The sequence below is a fragment of the Carassius gibelio genome, chromosome B4 (genome assembly GCF_023724105.1).
Source record: "Carassius gibelio isolate Cgi1373 ecotype wild population from Czech Republic chromosome B4, carGib1.2-hapl.c, whole genome shotgun sequence".
Taxonomy (NCBI): Eukaryota; Metazoa; Chordata; class Actinopteri; order Cypriniformes; family Cyprinidae; genus Carassius; species Carassius gibelio.
The window spans coordinates 23126845-23147157 of NC_068399.1; the positions used below are offsets into that span (position 1 = coordinate 23126845).

Consider the following 20313-nt stretch of genomic DNA (forward strand, 5'->3'; position numbering starts at 1 on the left):
TAATACTATAAACTACGAGAGAGACAAAGGAAATCAGGGTAAAAAAACTTAAATCGTATATTACCCAGCTCAGTGCCAGCTTGGACTGCCAGGCCAGTAAAAAGGAAGCCCATAAAAACTGTTAATTAAAAGATCAATGTTTAGCTTCAAAGAAAGGGCAAGGGCTCAAACAGTGTGCGGCCCCTCGTAAATACTAAAGCACATTCTAAATACAAGAGGCTTGTCATTAGTAGAGAACTGGGCATAGCGGACACCAACCTCAATCCTCTATGGACTCGATGGCGACTGTGCCACAAAGGGCCATTCAATTAGGTACTAATAACTCAGTTTATAAGAATGATGATTAGCAAAATAACCCCCTCCTAAATTGAGACTACACAGAGACATACGTGCCATCAAAAGACACCACAAGTAAATTCATGTGGACGTTACTAACAATAATGGACTGAACAGAACACGTTAAATAAGCCAATAATGAGCCCAGACTTTTCTCGTCAATTTGAGCCTGTCGTGGCCAAGCGGGCCCATTTTGGCATCTTCCGTGCTGAAGGGATCTGAATGGGCGAACTGCAGTGCGGAGAGAACGCTAATGTAATGTGCTACACTCCCAGCGCAAAGAAAAGAAGAGAGGTCAAAGAAGACATCAATCAAACAGGCTTGTGAACGCTGGCAACTCGTCCAATCCACCATCTGCAAGTGATTCCACCATCAGAGAAAGACCAAAAGTGTCTTCAAGCGGATTGTGTCTTACATGCAGGACATGTAACTGAAGAATGAGCAGGATCCCGTACATGTGGATACCATATGGATGCAAAATGCTAAATATCTCAGAGCTATTGGGTTTGGAGAAGAAAAATCCTGATATATGTGTAACCATTTGAGAGGTAAAGCCTAACCGGCGAAACCTGAAATATTCATTATCTCTGCCTTAATGTGTCCGACACGAAATTGGCATGTTGGCCAAGCCGAAAAACAACTCTGCCAAGTGTTGCAATCGTGCACAAACCTGCATGCTTTTGAACAACCCTACATAATTAATTTGCTCCGTGCTCACCAATTTATCTGAGAACCCAAATGAGTCAAAAACCTGGTGCGAAGGTCCAGGAGTTCTTAGCCCCCCTCCCCCCAATGACAGAGGTGCTTTCTAAACACTGTCAATGATAGTTTAGACAAGATAAACACAGAATCGTTGACCTTAGAGAAGGTCCATGAGGAATAACAGTTTGGACAGACTGAGCAAAAACAAGAGTTCGACTGAGCCTTTCAGGATAGCCACTATTGAAGGACTTTGATTGAGGACCATTATTCTGGAAATTCTATTCCATTTTAAGAACATCATGGGCAAGAATTCAATTCGAAACACAAAGAACAGACCAGATGTATACATATAGCAGTAGCCTCTACTGACCAATGGCAACACTCAGTCTGAAAAGGCCAGGCAACTTTCAGTCCATTCTTACAGTCTGGAGAAAGCGGTCTCTCTCAAAGGAAAATAAATGTACAGACGTCTCTCTACTTCATATTAAACAAGTACTGGGGGGGGGAGTCCCTTGGAAAGTGCCAATTTTTGGAATAAAGTTTACTTGCAGCAAACTAAAAATCTTAAACATTATTTGTTCACTGGCCAAAGGCTTGTCATCAGGCAGCCCACATAAAAAATGCATTTCAATAATGTTGGAGCGAGCCAAAAACCTGCCAAGCAGATAGTTCCCCGTGCAATGAAACACATGAGCATTGTACGAGCCTTGGCACAATCACAGCAGATCACTCTCCTCTCCTCTAGAGGAATGGGTCCTATTTAAAGTGAGTATAATGTATATGTAGACTTCCAGACAATTTATTTTTCTGATGTTACAAAAAGCATCGGGGATGGATGCAGAACCGGGACGCACCGACGCAGGGACTAAACCTAGTGTCCGTTTGCAGACAATTTACTGTTACGGTAGGTATGGCAATGGGTTCAAAGTGAAGTTCAGAAAACGGATCCACGCATGCATTTATTACAGAGAGGGGATCGTTCATCATGGAGAGACTAAACCCAGCCACTACCTCCTCAAACGCTTCTCTCTTTCACCGTCTAAATGCTGACACTCCTTTTCTTTATCGCACCATTCCAGTTGCTCTTCTTTTTTTAACGCTCTTTCTCACCCCACTCCTCCGCTCTTGGCTCTCCCCCGCCTTTTAAGTGAGCCTTGGGTAGCCTTTTGGTTTCCTTTTGTTAAAGTAACAGTGAATGAATCTAATAAAATACAATATATTGGATTATTTATTTTCTGTAGGAACACATTCTACTCTATAAAGAGGACTAATGGCATTTACACAGCGCCGGACTGATTCTTAAGGCCAATAGGAGATTTATAGACAGCGAATGTTAGCGTCAGCTAAGGGCCGTGAGGGCCAGGCCAGATGGCTCCAATAATCAATGGGTGACAAATCCAGGTACCCGAGAAACCTTACGGTTCCTTGAGTGTGCATATACGCATAAATACACAAAGTTGAGTTATGAAGAAAAGGCCAGATGTATTAAAAGTTACATTGATTTGAGGACCAAACTATCCTCGACAAAGTCTTTATGGTAACAGTTTGCAATAGCGTTCAGTTTAGTACCATTAGTCAATGAAACGGGTATTATGAACTAAGAATGAACAATACTTTTACTACTTTGACACCTGTTTACATGTATCATTTTTCAACTGATCTTGGTTCATTTTAATCTTTGCTTTTTTACTCTTCAAACTAATACATGTGTTTGTTATAATAATGATAGAATATATTTTATCTGTATTGTTTTATATAATAACAATAATATAAATAGAGCAAAAATATATACACATTGTTTTTACTTGAAAATATAAATGAGACTTTATAGTATTAATAATAAAAAAAATTCGATTAATCTTTTCATGCAAGCTAACGCGCATCACCCTTTCTTACCTGCTCAGGACTCATCTTCTGAAGCTCCTCCTCCCAGGCGTCCTGTTGGCTGCGGTGGTATGCAGAGGGCGGGGCCAGGTCCTGCAGGATGTGGGGGTCTCTCTCGTGGCACAGGGCCGTGAGGTGGCCGATGTACAGTTTCAGCTTACTGCGGTTTTGATTGAGGTCTATGAGTGGGGGGATAATCTGTCCAAAAACAGGAATGAGGAAACGGGTTAGAGATAAAGAGTCATTTTAATCTCAGTTTTCCTCTACCGTTCAAGAATGAGATACCTGGACATGAGCCAGGGAGATAAAACGGCGGGTATGCAGACGCATGCTAAAATCACACGCAAACAGCACTTTTAGCAAGCCAGAACACAGAGTTCAAATTCAGCTTTGTCTCATATGATTGTTTTCAAAAAGAAGGAGAGGAAAAAAGAACAATATTCAGAGGATGATTATGGATGATAGACCACAGCTGAAACACATGAATCACAGTGAGAACAGTGGTATAATAAAAATGTGTCAGAAGAAACATTCCCATTCCAGGAACACAGACAAACAATCTCAGTTACCTGGACCGCTGCCTACAGATGCCCGGTCTTTACAAAACATCTCTATACACACAGCAGACACTCACACGGCTTTTCCATATCCATCAAAATAATACATACACTTGTGTGGGAGAAACTCCAGAAACCATATGTCTTTGTGCCATGTGTGTATCCTACTGGCTTCAACAAAGAATTCTGGTGCAATGCATGATTAAGCCATCACATTTGTTTTCACATCAATCTAAGAATGAGATAAATAGAAGCATGCGGTCTGAGTCGATATGAATGAGAGTTTGTTGGATGCTTTATTTTGCATGTCGTTGCCTAGCAGTTAAAGGCCTGAACTGGAACAAAACTCTGTAGGTTCATACATTATAATATAATATTTGTACAAATGTCAATGTTCTTATTTATTTATGGAGTACTAACTTTAATAGTGAAAAGTCATAATAAACTATACATATATATAATATGCTTAAAATATAAATTTTTAGAATATATATATATATATATAATTAAATTATTAATCAACAACAAAGCATTTAGTATAGAGTATATGTTTATATTAACTAGATTAATGCTGAATGAATGATAAATGCTGTTCATTGTCATACATGCACACACACACACACACACACACACATATTATAAATATCAATAATATAGCATACCCATATTGATGTAATATTGAGCCCCATATATCTTTTTTTAAATAACAAAATAAAAAATACTATGATTTAGTGGCATGATATGAAATAAAAATGCTAATGCAATCTTTTATATCATATTGTTAGCAAATATTTTCTGCCACAAGTGTCATATACTGTATACACAGAATGATAAAACTTCTTCACAATAACGCAAATCTGAGCAAAAGAAAAGGCCTCAAACCAAGGCTGGCCTTTTCCTTTCATATTGCCTTATACGAATCAAGATGTTACATAAGCTGGATTTAGGTTTCAATGGCCTATCCATAAATTCTGGGATGGGAGAGGTGAGCAACCCTTTTGAATTACTACAGTACAACAAAGACAGCAGAAGATCTATTGAAATGTTCCCTTATAAATACCTTCTTAAAGAGGGCAGAGAACATACTGTAGAAGGGCTTAGGGAGCTCTGCAAATGCTCCTCATCGCTCAATAGCAGAAAGCAAATACAGTCAACTGATTGTCGAGAAGCGGGGAGAGGAAACAGAGCCTTAAAAGAAAGAGTGAGTGATGAGAGAGATGTAAGAAAAGACAGGGACAGAGTCTGCTTTGGTCTGAAGCAGCCCGAGCTTGCAGGAACATTTGTGTCCCCACACTTTATTAATTCTTATTAACCCCATCTGTATCTTTCCAGGGCAGAATGTTATTCTGTTTTCGTTGGCTTGCTGGAGGCCATGAAGGCTCTCTAGGGTGGACGCTGGCCGCGGAGCGCGATCAAACAAAACTGTGAAAGAACAAGATGGAAGAAGGTGGAGGAAGACCAAGGTTGAAGAGCGTACGAGAGAGAAAGAAAAGCTAAAATGGGCCGCCGGTTCTCTGGAACCAATTAGACTATGCAAACTGGGTCTCTGCATAGAACCAGAGCAGCAGACCAACATCATGCTCTTGTTAGTCTATGGTCTAGAGCGACCTGGCCTCCAAAACCTACTAAAGCACATTTGGGTGCCAAAACATGGTCAATGAATAATCAGGCTGGAATTCAACTGTTGAATTCATCCGTTGAATCAGCTGTGGTAAAAAAAGTCTACATTTATCTACGTGACACATGGCAGATCAATGGCAGAGCCGGTCGTATCAAAGCCGGATCGGAAGCAGCTGTATGCAGTATCTCCATCAGGTCTTGTATCTCAGCCAAGCGGAGGATATATGGGGCCTCCAGATTGACTGGCAACCACAGAAAGAGTGACAAGGCCTTAAAAAGGCGGTCTAATAGAAGCCCTCCAAACCACTGTGACAAAACGGCCGGGTGGATATGCTCAGAAAACAGCAGAGTTCAAATAAAAAGACGGTGCCACATAAACCTGTGCACACACACACACACACACCATTACACAGAGACTTGCTACAAACATGCTTGACTGAAAGCATGCTGTGTGCTAATAAGCTTTAAAAAGGGCCAACAAATGATGGGATTTGACGTTTATTCTCTTCTCTTCCCACCCATCTGCTCTTAGAAAGGATGAATGGACTCTAGTTAAGTCAATACCTCTTTGGTGACAGAATGCCGATAAACAGTCCTCTCGCTTCATTATCTGGGATCAGGTTAGTGGTAAAGTCAAGAAGTGTGTTGGGTCGTGACCAGGGTTTGAGGATGGCCACAGTCAGCCAAGCGCTAGTTTGCCTAGCGTTAACATCGGACTTGTCCTAGCTGGTGATGTTTTTTGTCAACTGGCTGCTGTCATAACAGTTTGGCTTGCGCCCGGTTTGCTGTTTAGTTTTTTTTTTTTTTTTAATAAGTCCTGTGGTAGACTGAGATCATAAATAATGCAACAATAACAGAAACAAATATCATGCCCAGGTGACAGATTTACAACAGGGGAATTTTCCACTCAAAGCGCCATTTGTCTCGTCTTGCTTTGGACACACACGATGGATGGGAGTGGGTCCCTGTTTACCCATCATGCCTCACATGACGTCCAAGAGAAGGTTTGCAAATTAATTTTTTTAAATTAAATACATGTGTCAATTAATCAAATGAAATGTATTATAATCACATATATTTATATTAGGTGGAAACCCTCCAAATTAACATACAGGTGATTTAAAACCATTAGTTTACCGTGCTTATATTGGGCTTTAGAAGTCAACATAAGCACATTGTTTATTTTATTTCCATATTATTGAACATACACATTTTGCAATCCAATCTCTGTTATATTTTTCCCCACAGACATGTAACTGCATACACTGGCTATTTTTCAACTGCTTTAAATGTGGTACATAAAATCTCATTTCATAATTAGTAGTATTTCCAATCCTGTTTGTAAAACTTCCATGTTACAATTTGTATTACTTTATTTATAGTTATTTTGTAATGATGGCAGACTATTTGCTTCCATTAAATAAAGTTATTTTTATATTAAAATATACAATAAAATTAAAATATAAAAAAAGTTAATAAAAATATAAATTCCAAAACAATTTGTGGTTCAATTTCAATAAAAAAAAAATATAAAGAAAAAATATAACTTTTTTTCGTAGTGTTTTTAAAGGTTACATTTCCATAAATTGTGTGTGATATGTTGTGTACAGTAAACTTTTGTTAAGTACAAACAAATGTACAAATGTTGTAATTCAAAATATCTAATGTCATAAGAAATTGTGGTCAGACTTTATTTTAAGGTCCAATTCTCGCCATTAACAAATCATTACGACTACGATTTTTGCCTTAATAAACTCCTAATTTGCTGCTTATTAATAGCTAGTAAGATAATTGTTAAGTTTAGGTATTGGTCAGGATTAGGGATGTAGAATATGGTAATGCAGAATATGTGGTTTATATATACTAATATTGATCCAATATGTTAATAATAAGCATTCTAATAAGCAACTAGCAGATAGTGATAATTGGTCATAAAGTGTTAAGGAAATTGATCATTTCACCCACCCCCAGGTTCTCACAATGTCACTGAAAATACACCCACTAAGAACACCGTTAAGTGCGACCTCACACACAAAAAAAGCAGAATCACTTGCAATGAACATCTGTTGATGTGACAGTGACAGAGAAAATCAGAGTCAGGATTCCTGGGATGCTCTACTGAACTAATCAGTGGGTATTGACCACAAAGGCCCTTGTCTTTACTCTTGCTCTTTGCCACATTACCTTCTTGAACTTCACACTCCAGCTCCCGCCTAAAGACTAGTGTTCGCAAAATGTTCACTAAGGAATCTGTCCGTCTGCTCTCTTTCATTATGTCCCCTCTAAAAGAAGCTGTCTTCACCAGATGCTGCGGTGTGTTGCATACCAACTTCTACCTGGCACTGTCATAACTCGAGAACCCCCCTTAAAAAGAGCAGGGGGATAGAAAAGTCAGACCCCTCTACAACGACCGGCCTCCTTCACATTCTCCCTCTCTCATTTATCACCTATCAGCTCATCGTGTGCCATTCGATACCCACACTGAGAGGCAGGAGCCTGGATCAATGCTGTCAGTCAGGCGGTCCATCAGAGACGAGCCACTGGCTTCTTCCTCAAAGACTCCGGAGGCACAGGAAGCCCAGCTCGGAGCAGCTCACCCAGGTGGGGGAGGATCTGCAGACCGCGGGTCTCTCTCACAGTAGCCGGGCCCTGGCGCACATCCTTTCCCGTGGCTGAGAGGTTTATTGGGCTATCCTCTTTCAGTCTCGCTGTGCTCCGCGTCCATGAGTGTTAAGGGGATAAAGATAAGGAGGGACTGGAAAGCTTCAAACCTGCGAAACACTGACAAGGACGGTGGGCCTGCCGTCGTAAAGTGCTTTTCAAGAAAGAGACAAATCACCTCCACGGCATGCAAAAATACACTGACATGAGAGAATAATGACTGTCAAATAAAGGGTAAGGGGGCGAAGAGACCTCCTCAAAGCGCACAGACAGAAACATATGTAATCCGAGTGCGGACGGAAGATCTGGACGGAAGATTAAGAGCAGGTGAGTCGGTCTGTCGTTCTATACTGTCATTTCATACGCAACTGAACGCAATGCCTCCATCCACAACTCTCAATATATCTCAGTAGACCCCTGATGCACACACACGCACACACACAACACACACACACACAAACACACCAATGTCTTGATCAAGGAATATAAATACAAAAAAATAAAGAAGTAAAAGATAAAAAATATATGTGTATATACCCAGTATATACAGTATTTATACATTGTATTAAATCTAGTAAAGTAAAAACTGAAAATAATTTTTTTGTGTGTTCTTGAAAACAAAAGTACAAAGTAATAAAAAGATATACAAAACTGCATATATATTTATTTTTTATTAACTAGATTAAAAAAACACCACTTCATATATTGACTAAAATTTCAAGTAAAAAGAAAAAAGAAAAACATTGACTCAAAATAAAAAGTAACAAAAAGGTATTACATGTGTGTATATATATATACATATATTTTTTTTTATAGCAAAAATATTAATTGAAATTTGAAAATAAATAGCTAAATAAATGTAAGAAAAAAATATATATATATTGGTCGAAGTCAATTACAAAAAAAGTTATGGCTTTTTCTCTCATAAGCTACAAAACTACAACAGCACTCATGTTTTAAGAGATGCAAGATTTATGCATGTCAGGGCTGTAGCTTTTTATGAACTTAGAGCCTCGTCACCTATTTGCGCAGGTTTTTATATAAATGCCATTAGATTTATACCAGTGGGGGGAGGGGGGTTTATGACTGTTGACTTGCATGCCAAAGCTCTCCCAGTCTCTGCCTAATAGAATAAGCAGGTCTTTAATAGCACTGGGTGGGGAAAAGCAGGACAAAAAGCCAGGGCAGGTTAGTGTTGACTCTGGAGAAGGACGGAGGGAATTTTTACACCAAGTAACTCCCAGTGTCACCATCATAGCGCCATTTAAACAGACCATGAAGGCTGGAGTCTAGGGACGGCATTCCATTCATTGTGTGTTTGTGCGTAATGAGCAAAAAAGACTCAAAACTGCCAAAGATAAATTAGCCCCTGGAAAAGGGAAGTAAAGCTGTCGTGTGGGTTGTAGTTTTGCTCCAGAAGGTGGGAGCAGTGGCCACGGGGGTCGTCACCCTGAAGGTGAGGGGTGTTGGGGTGAAATGAGATCTTGAACTCTTCAAACTGAGGTTGAGGGGCATCATTAACTGGCTGTGCTGAAGAGAAAGCAGAGCAATGGGTGAATGTGTAGCAAAGCTCCAGAACATCTACCCTACTGTGAGGGCAAACCAGACGAGTTAATGACTTAAAGCCAGATCTGAGCATAACTACAGGGAGCTCTGAAAACCACGGATGGAAGATTTAAATTTTAACTATAAATGTGTCACATTTGACTTTAAACTTACAACGCAAGGAAAACCTTTAACTTGAGTCTGTTTCTTTAATGGCATCTTTCATCTGAGTTCTTAAATGGCTTTCTGCTGTTTGCATTATTTTGTTATCTGACCAACGTCAGTCTCCTCTGCTACAGTTTTATGCCTTGAGGAATCAAGGTTTGCCTGGATAGTCAAGCAACTGCTGTTATGACGAATGGGAATGCTAACAGATAGTTTTCTCCAGGTATTATAAGTGTTTGGACCAGTTTTGTTGCAGAGAGATCCCCATGGCCTCATGATCACAAACAGCCTCAAGTTTTGGGATAACTCTCTTGTCTTACTGTCAGAGCTCCACAAGAGAAGGAGTTTTGAGAACAGCTGTGGATGGAGAGATCTAAGGAGAACCACATCCTGAGGTCAAAGGGTTTCCCCTGTGTAGCACTCAACACCAGAAGACTTACGCCGCTACGCATGTAAAGATGGGGGGCAGAGGAAACAGAAAGACTGAGAATGGGGCTCTAGCTGGGTTCAAGGGTGTAAGAGTTGGGAAAGATGGCTCTAACAGACTCCCTCTGGCTCAGAGGTAAGAAATACACTATCACACTAGTCCTCAGGGACAGGAATAATTTAGGTGTGGAGGAAGTGTGTCAACAGCTCAGTGGTTCAAAGAGAAGTTGACACACATGTTCACATAGGCCTAGACAGTGTGACACAAAACTATAATAATATAATAAATGACATATTATAATATAACAATCAGTTTAATTTTAGTCTACTGTAACTGAGAAAGTTTTCATTAATATTTTGAATTTTTTTTCATACTTTCCATTTTAATTTTAAGTTTTAGTTATTAAAAAAAGTATTTATTTTATTTATTTTTATTTCAGTTTTAATTTGATCTTAGTAAATCAAGTTAAAGCGGTCATATGATGTTGCTAAAAATAACATTATTTTGTGTATTTGGTGTAATGAAATGTGTTTATTCAGTTTAAGGTTAAAAAAACACATTATTTTCTACATACTGTATGTTATTGTTTCTCTTCTTTGCTCTGCCTTCCTGAAACGCATGGAAGGCGTTAAACCTATTACAAACAAGCCATTTGTTGCATCCAGTGGGGACATAATTACAGATTATAAAGACTTCTACTGTTTTTTTTACACGTTGCATTGCATCGCGCCACATAAACATAAAACCATGCATTTGTGATCAGAGAAACGACAAACAAGCGCTACTCTACACTGCTAACTCACATTTGAATCCCAAGTGGCAAATCCTTTAGATATGTAAATGTACTTACAGACATTGAGTCAGAACAGCCGTTATTGTCTTCTCTTCCAGGATCAGGAACAACAAGGAATGTTGCCAGTAAAAAAAGCGTAAACTTTTTTTCCCAGTTAATATTTGCTCTATTTCAAGTAATGAAAATGGTTTTCTTTCTATTTTAGTTTTAGTTAACTGTAATAACCCTGAATATAATTATGTATGTCTGTTTAATTTGCAATAGAATATTATTTATGATATTATAATACATAATTAAATGTTTTATATTAAATCATTACATTTTAATATTAAAAACATACCATGAACGATGAACTAATGCATGTATTTTTATAATGTTAATTTAATACCCACTTTAAATCTTAATGGCTTGAAAAATAAAAATAAATCACATTGTGGATGTGTGTTATCTCTATATGTTTTATATGTTTTCAGTATACAACATCGCTCCACCCTTGATTTTAGGCTTAATTGGAGGGCTGGGTAAACGGAAACAGACAGTGGGGGAAGAGAAAAAAAAAGAGAAGCAGCAAAGGAGGAAGAAATAAAAGGACAGGGAGTAGCGCTGCAGTTTCCACCCGTCCAGTCTCAAGCACTCATTCCATCCACGGCTGGTTAAGTGCTAAATGAACTGGGAGATTTAAGGTGGTTGTTGGACAGCTTAGGCTGGGTGCAGAATCTGAGCCAGCTCTTTCCTATCAGCCTTAAATCAGAGCAGTGGTGTCTGCAGGGGGGCCAGGAGGACTCAACCTGCTCCAGGCCCCCCATCCACAGCTCTGGAAAGCATTAAGGCCTATTGACATGCCGCAGGGAGTTTATTAGCAGTATGAAGCTAACATTCAGCGGGTGAAGATTAGGATGCAACATGTCTAAGCAGCCTTTGCAAAAACAAGAACAATCTGGAAGTGAACAAATCAACACATTTCCAGTGATGAATCCCAGGGAAATTCGCATAACCAAAGACAGCACCAGTTCCAGATGCATTGTTTTCCAAAGAGCATGGTTACCATGCATGGAACTTGCCATTTTTATATATCCATTCCTTTCAGTATTTCTCTGAAGTGGGAAAAGCTCAGACAGTTGCATTATCAGTTAGCAGACAATCTAAAGTCGCAAGGATTTTCCACTGCATGGACCATTAATGAGTAATATTACGAGTACTTTCCCCTCCTAACCTGGAGAGGGGAACCGACGGGCGCAGCGCCCAGGGTAGGGCTCCCACGTCCGCCCGTTAACACATCCAGAAATGGCACCCTGGACCAGGGGGCCAAAACGTTCCGACCACATAATCCCCACCACAATGAGCCTCGAACTTTACTGTTTCAGCAGCTTGCGCAGAAATCGTGGCCACTCTGGGTTCAGTGGGTTTGAGGAGGGTGGAGTCGCACAATTATTTGTTTTGATAGGATTGTTCACAGTCATTTGATAATTCTGAGGTCAACAACAGAAATTCATACTTTTGTTATCGCCAGCACCCACCAATTAATGGCAGCCTAAAATCAATTTCAAGATTCAGAAGGGAGAACTGATGCAATTGGTGGGGCGAAAACAAAAAATGGGGATTTCATCATTCAGAATTCACTAGAAATGCTGTGGTTCGATTGACATCTTTAGTCTATTTTCCTAGTTTACCCTCTGAAATAGACCAGGCAAGCAAAACCCAGCTGGCCAGTACGTCCTTGGATTGCCTAGTTCCAAGAGGGAAACCAGAAACATGGATGCGCCATTAAAATGTATTTTTCTTGAGTGATGCATCCTGGGAGAGCAGGCCAAGACGTGTGGTTTGCTGAGGCCTTAAAAAGCAGGACAGTCAGGCAGTGAAGCAAGACTGGGCAAATGAAACTGCCCAAAAAAAGCAACGTTATGCCTGGGAGAGAGAAAGAGAAGAGAGAGGGAACATAAAGAACGAAGGAGAAAGCGTACATCAAAAGCGGCACCTTTGTATCTTCAAAAACGACAAAATGTTGCGCCACAAGGCTGATAAAATCCAAACTGAAGGACTATTAATAGCTAGACTGGAAATCGTGAGAAAAGGACAGTGTTGAGATAACTTCTGATATGACTAGCGAACTTAACCTCCCCAAACACGTACCATCTCCAACCCAGCCAGCTCAGAATTCCTCTCAGGAAAATACATATATTGACATACTCCGTGAAAACCAGAGGTGGCGGGGGAAGTCATCGCCTATCCGGCTGATGCTAAGCAGAGTCTCTCTCAGGATCCAACAGAGAATGTGGAGCCAGAAGCCTTGACAGAGAAGAGATTCAACACACTCCTATATGAGCTCTTATAGGTGAGCTCATCTTTTATGACATCATCTTGCTTAGATGCCGCTGTCTCAACTCTCTTCCCATTGGCCTATTCAAACGTAGCCGCTGCAGAACTACAGCCATTCATCTCGTGTCCAAGGGCAGTCATCGGCCTCTCATCAAGCCGAGCAAGAGGCTCCGATTACGGGGTCAGATAAAACACACTGCATGCGTGCTGCTGGGACCGACTGGTTGATATCTGTCGCATGCTTGATTGGCTCAGAGTCATTTCACTCTACTAGCCTCTCCCGAGACTCTGTGAGCAACGGCCATCCGTCAAATGACCTCCGACCTCCTTGTAAGGAGCTAGGGTATGTTTTCAATGACACCCTATTTCCTCATTTCCTATGGCATGCTCTTACTCCGACAAACAGCGAAGCAATCCCTCTCAGAGAGTGACTGATTGAGCCATTTGGGGTATAGTGACTCTCTTCTGTTCCAAGGATGTAGATCTCAGTTTCATGCTACAGGAAGTGGGGCAGCATGGTTCAGGGGCTCCGCAGAAACCCCAAGTTTGTGCTCTGCCAAACGAAGTCCCCCAGACTGAGTGAGGGCCCCACCACTGTCTACCCTCCTGTCTGCACCAGGCGCATGGAGCCAGAGGCCAGTTTTATATTGAAATCATATGGAGGTGGGAAGGTTTCAACAACGACCCCCTGCAACTTTCCTCGCCGCCACATGTTTCCCATTTTAATCTAATTATAAATATTTGGACTGGAATCAGTTGGAACTGACAGAAAGAAAAAAGTCAAGCTGGAATAAACAATGCAAGTACAAAGGCAAATAAGAAAGCAAACATGCATTTTGGGTTCATATTAATGACTAAAACAGAGCTGTTGAAGTTTTCCCCCTCTGACCACTGAGCCATTTTTGAGCCGAAAGAAAAAAAATAAAACCAAGTTAGCAACGAGGTCTCTGTTCTCTCACTAAAGGGGCGGGACAGTTTTAATAATGTGGGCAAATGGTGGGTGGTTGCGCTCATGGGACGGGTTCAGCAGAGGTTATACCTTAGTTGCTCCAGCGGGACGGGTACCCACTGACCCCTGGAATATGCAGGAGATTGCCAAACTCTGTTTCACAGTTTTCCATGGAATCACACCGTCCAAATGGTTAGTAATGTCTAAGGTCGTCAAATAGAGGTGACACGACAATGGAGTCTTCATTACTTTTCTGCTCCACATGTTAACACCCGCTATGGTAACGTGTCATACAGTATGTGAGTCACTTTGAAAAAGAACTTGTGACAAAAGAAAGGAGGAATGAACAATTTAGTGAGGCAGATGTGGCACAGAGAAAAAAAAAGTTGTGGATTTCTTCCTGTTTTAGTTAGGATGGAACTAGCTGGTTGACAGATTTCTAACTCACAAAAAAATGAAATGATACAGTAAGACTATAGCTATCGATTATTTTAGTTATCGAGTATTCTACGGATTATTCCATCTATTAATCCCATAACCGGATAAGTAGTAATTTTTCTTTATTAAAGAGCAATTCTAGATATACAAGAGAAAATAAGATTAATTACCGTTAAAATGAAATGATTTAACTGCCAAATTACATTCAAAATGCAAATACAAATATATTAATAATAAAAAAATTATATATATATATATATATATATATATATATATATATATATATATATATATATATATATATATATATATATATACACACACACACATACACAAATATACATATATATATATATATATATATATATATATATATATATATATATACACACAAATTAATAATAATCTAAAATTAAGGCATGAAATCTAAATAATTCTAATAAAAATACTAATACCTAACATGTAGGTAGTTTTAGCCTTACTAAAGCTCAAGGATGACATGAGCCTTTACTTTCTTCTTTGAAGGCTTTGCGGCTTTTATAAGAGGCAAAAATCAGTGGACAGGAAGATAACTTGGAACAAAAAAAAAGAGACCATACACAATTTCTAAACACATTTTTCCTGCTACATTAAATTAGAATTATTTGGAGAATAAACCTTCTTAAATATCTCTCTACTTACTGGTGTGTGTGTGTGTGTGAAACTTGTTTTTGATATCCTTTCATATTCTCTGTACTGTTCCAATAAGTTTAAATTGATTTTAACATTTTACTGGCATTTTTACATTTATAAAGACTGTTATTTATTTTATTTTTTTTAAATTGCGTTATCTTTTGTGTCAAATTCTTACATTTAATCAGTCAATTTGAATAATAAGACATTTGGGCTGTTACCAAATAAATGATATCAGCAACAAAATTCATCTTTGCAATGCAGAGGAAACACAGAAGCTACAGCTGAAGAGGCATTAAGATGTATGCATATTTAGCTCAGAGGGACATGAATGCATTCACCCCAAAATTTAAATTTTGTCATTAATCACTTACTTTTCTGGACCTTGACAGTGTATTTTACTTGGCAGTCTATGGGACAGTCACAAGCCTCCATTTTTTTATCCAGAATTTCTTAAATAGTGTTCCGAAGACGAACAAAGCTTTTACGGGTTTGGAACGACATAAGGTAAGTGATTAATGACAAAATGTAATTCTGGGGTGAAGTATCCCTGGAACCATGCAGAAATAAGATTTAGTTATTTTAAAATGAAACATTTCTATGTAATATAGTAATATACTAATATTTACAATTATTTTAAATATGAAGATACTCATTGCGACTGAACCGAATCATTAAAAAAAAATTGGAAACTAGCACTCTGTGTGAAATTGACTATCTTTCTGTGGTATTTTTATGCATAACTGTGTGGGGAGTGTGTGAGTGTGTGTCACAGAAAGAGAATAAGACAATCAACATGAATGGCACTTAGTCTTTCACAAAATATAGCTAACTTAAGAACATCGTAACTAGCCAGCAGATTAATTTACGGTCTTATGTCCAGCATTTATCAGGTTGTGAGTCCGTAATAATGGTCCGTGGGGAAACGCAGTGTCCTGTGTGTAGTTGCAGCAAATGGACTAAACAAAGCCTTGAGGCCTCTACCATGTTTTTGTATTCGAGTTACTCAAGGAATCGTTTCAGCCCTATGAAACAGTCAATATTGTAGTGGACATCACATTTCCCCCACTTCCTTCAGACATCCAGGCTCAGACCAAGAAGCAATCTTTTCAAAATCAATTCAAGAGGACAAACAGACAAGAAGACAAGTTCCTTCAAAAGGGTTGATGCTCTGTCAGTCCTCCTGACATTTGAAGCTGAGACAGAGTTTACAAATATTCTGTTAGCGAAATAGGAATAACTCTAAAAGTTTCAAGCTTCCTCACTCTTGGGTGTTAATTTCCAGAACTCTGGAACACTGAAAAACCACACACATCATCACACAGTGACACTAGAATGATGGAAGAGGACAACAAAAGCAGACATGCATCAATTATCCACAAAGCCGCAGGAGAAAAAGCAAACCCCTAAAGAACAACAACACAAAACAGAGTCAAGGGCCAGAGAGCATCTGTAAATACACACCTAGCGATGCACCACACAGTCAGATTAAAATGGATAGAACAGTCATCATAGCCGAAACCAATTCCAGGGTTGTGGTGGGTTATCGTGCCAAACGGCAAGCAATTAAATAGGCCTAGACCACCCACAATTCAACATGAAGGAGATCAGAGTCATGTTGAGATTATTACCCTCTCTAATCATGTGCTTGTACGTACGACTGCAGTTCCTTGCCCCGAGAACACGGTTCGGAGAACACGGCTGCCCTTTATGTGAGCCTTAATACATTCAGGGCCTTGGGGTCTTGATCTCTCCTGCTAAATGCCATTACAAGTTTTACATGGTCATATGATACACAAAGAGCAACTTTAATGTCACGGCTACATGTACGGTTTGGCACCGTGGGTGCAGTGGATGATCGGAATTCTTCCCCGAAATGTATCGTGTTGGCTCAGACATTAAGAACTGTGAACGCAGCAAAAACATTAGCGAAAGGGGCCCATTAGTTGCCTGAAATAGGACTCAGTGTTTGTGGGCAGCTGTTCGGATTAAAACCCTCCCTTCACACTGCTGAGACACTCGGCCCACAGCTCACACAATTCCACTCTGTTCTTCAGCGCTCCGCTACGCCTAATTGCACTCGCAGTATATGCGCTTTACTGCGTGCGACTGTTCATGCGACGGACATGTGTTATCTGTGGGCTGTATCAACGGGGAGTGACCTGCTAATTAATTACAGTCAAAACGCCACATGGCATTTAGCATCACCATGGGCATGAGGCAATGGCTCTGAAGGGAGAACGCAAGCGGTTGCGCATGTGTCCTATGGATTGAACATGTGCAGCTCATATGTATTCTACGGTCAATCTGTTTCCTCAAAACCATCCATCAAAACTGTCAGTGTGGAAGCAAATATGAGAATGTTGTTGATTTTTTTTGGAGGGAACAGACAGGAAAAGACCAGAGCAGTCAAAAGGCAGACGGGTCGATTTGTTCCTTGGCTGTCCGTGTAAAATAATAAAGGTGGAGGGAAGGAATCCCAAATAGATGTTCGACAAGGGATGGGAAAAGATATGTCAATTCAATAGCTGCTTGAGCCATTTATCGAAATCAAAATTTATTTACAAGTCTTAAGCTACCGTGATTTATTCATAAGAACGCTATGTAAACCAGTACTTCTCAGCTGGTTTGGCTTTAGGAAGAAGATTTTATATTAGAAGTGGCAACCCATCATAGGACCAAAATTGCTAAAAATGGTCTTATTAATTAAACATTTAAATGTATTTATATTAGAAAGAACTGCACTGGCCAGACAATAGAATTATGATAATAGAGGTTACAAATATGTCAATTTTGCAAACACAACATACAGGTCTTATTATTATTTTTTAATTGATACATTTACAAAAAGTGTATACTCACATTATTGAAAAAAAAAACATAAAAATACAAAAAATGTAAAAAATAAATACAAAAGCTTCAATAAAGTAATAAATATCTGACATTTTTGTTTTCAGTTTATTGTTTGTAATTAACATTTTTCATCTCTGCTGACCAGATCAGAACAGACCTGCGACCTATCTTTGTGGGGATAATGGGAAAATGTGGGAGAAAAAAAAAAATGAAGGAAACATTTTGATGTGTCACTTTACATTCAGACAACCTGTTCTGTGAATAATATCGGCAAGTCATTTTTAAAAATAATTAAATAATTGGCACCAATATATATGCTGAAATGAGGCAGACAAGAAACAGACAGCATTAAAGAAAATCACAAGACAAGAGAACAATGAGAGAGGGGGAAAAAAGACCAAAAGAAGAAAGAAATGAAAGGATGAACTGGAAAGTGTTGGAGAAGAAAAAAATAAGCACATTCAAAGACAATTAACACATGATGAAATACAGAAGAAGAGCGTCATTCCCCATTTATACATTTCTCACCCTTCTGAACAAAATGGCTGGGAGAGGGCATGTGATTGGCTATGCCCAAATGCCCTCCTCATCGTCCTATTGGTGGAAAATGAGCGCAGGTTTAATCCAAGGCAGCATGGGATTAAAGAAAGAAGTTATTAGTGGGTGAGAGCAGGTCATTTATTGCACTGAAATTTCATGTTAAGTGACCAATTTTCCCTTTGACAAACGCAGCAGTGAGTTTTTCCCATGGAATAAAAAAAAAAAAAAAGCCTGAATGTCATAAGAGCACGACACTACGTTCCCATTAATTTCTCCATCTCTCAGCAGAGGGTTAAGGGTGATTAGTAAGCCATTGAACCAAAGTGAAACAGCATTAAAAGCAACTGGCTTCACCCAAAAAAAAGGGGTGGCTATGCTGCAACAAGAATTTAAACCAGAGTAGAATAAGCTTGAAATGAGTAACACACGTGGCCTCTACACCGTCTGTCCTGGATGGCTGTGGAAAATACCTGCAATGAATGCTGTCTGAGGTCCCTGTCGGTCCCAGCTCTGCAGTCGGCATGTTTAGGTGATAACAGGGCGATCGGGGAGGTTTGGAGCGGGCTCAGGTGTTGATGTGTGATGGTGTTCTTATTTGGGTTGGAAATATAGAAGTGAGAAATGAAGATCACAGGAAAATGTGAGCTAAGTGTTTTCTTGGCAATCGAGAAAGACTATGAAAGAGGTTTGTGATGGGGGAGAGACCCTGGGATAGCTTTATAGCAGATTTCTGTGTGTGCGTGGGAGATTGAGTGTGTAGATGGAGTTCCAATGAGTTCTAACATACATACACACACAAATCTGGTTGGGAATACCGGGATGTGTGTCTAGGGTGGAGTGTTGCCCATTGATGGGTTTCTTTCAGCATGTGAATTAGGATGTAGCGCTTGAACTGGATTACATCAGGAGTCCAAGGACAGGTATGACATGCTGCGTTTAGCGCATCATGTCATGTCATAACAACCAGTAGGATTTGTGCTTCCTGGGAGAGCTGGGACAGAAGAATGCAACAGGCTGTCCTTTCTCTTTGAATTTCATTCTCTATTCATCCTTTATCATGTCAATTCTTTCCTCTTTCTCTCCTTATGAACTAATTCCTGTTGGACAGCCATCCAGAGGAGAGAGGCTTAAGGCAAAGGAATTCAATGTTTAAAAGCAACAAAGAACAAAGCCAGTTAAATCTTCCAGAATCATCCTGTGTGCCGGAGCTATTCCAAGAAAAACACTCCGGGATGTGTGTGTGAGCACATTCATGAATGAGAAAACGTGAGCTTTCTTTTTTGTTTTTTTGTGACCCAATATGAAATAATACACAAATTGGAGCTGAGGATGCTTTGCCTTATTGGATATGAAATATGTAATTTCCTGTTGTTTATGTTTGGTTATAATGGCTTTTTTATAAATCAGGATACGGCCTTTAGGGGTAAATCGGATGAAAGAAAGAAAGAAAGAAAGAAAGAGAGAATGAACAATTTAAAGAAAAGGAAAGAAAGAAAGAAAGAAAGAAAGAAAGAAAAACCTATTTTGTTGTAATGTGAAAATGAAGTCTATTCACTTATGAATACAGAACAAGTTAAAATTCATATTCTTAGCACAGATGGCAGTTAAGGGTTTGTTTAAATCACTAACCCTAAGCACAATATGCTCAATCAGTAAACTCTATTGAGGAAATAAGGGATAAAGAATGAACAAAGTGTTTCTGTAAAGTGTATTCTGATTGGCTTACCTGATCCGGAGAGGGTTTGTGATTGGTCTGGTCAGAATTAGAGGCCTTGAGATGGTCATCCTCGTAGTTATCAGCCATTAACTTCATACGGTTCTGTGTCTGTGAAAGATACAGCTCATTGTAATCTAC

At 39.4% G+C, this 20313-nt stretch overlaps 1 protein-coding gene across 8 annotated transcripts in view; it reads right to left on the reverse strand.

Moving 5' to 3' along the window:
* LOC127956808 (ELKS/Rab6-interacting/CAST family member 1) overlaps window positions 1–20313 on the reverse strand; it is a 191761-nt gene that overhangs the window by 18246 nt on the left and 153202 nt on the right. For 6 of the 8 annotated variants that reach the window (XM_052555019.1, XM_052555018.1, XM_052555023.1 and 3 more), the window contains 2 exons: window positions 20185–20283; window positions 2935–3120 (listed from right to left, as the gene is read on the reverse strand). In XM_052555019.1, the coding sequence (XP_052410979.1) occupies window positions 2935–3120; window positions 20185–20283 (285 nt within the window). Of the gene's footprint in view, window positions 1–2934; window positions 3121–18446; window positions 18513–20184; window positions 20284–20313 lie in introns of those variants that run through there. The other 2 variants (XM_052555026.1, XM_052555025.1) reach the window with 1 other exon arrangement.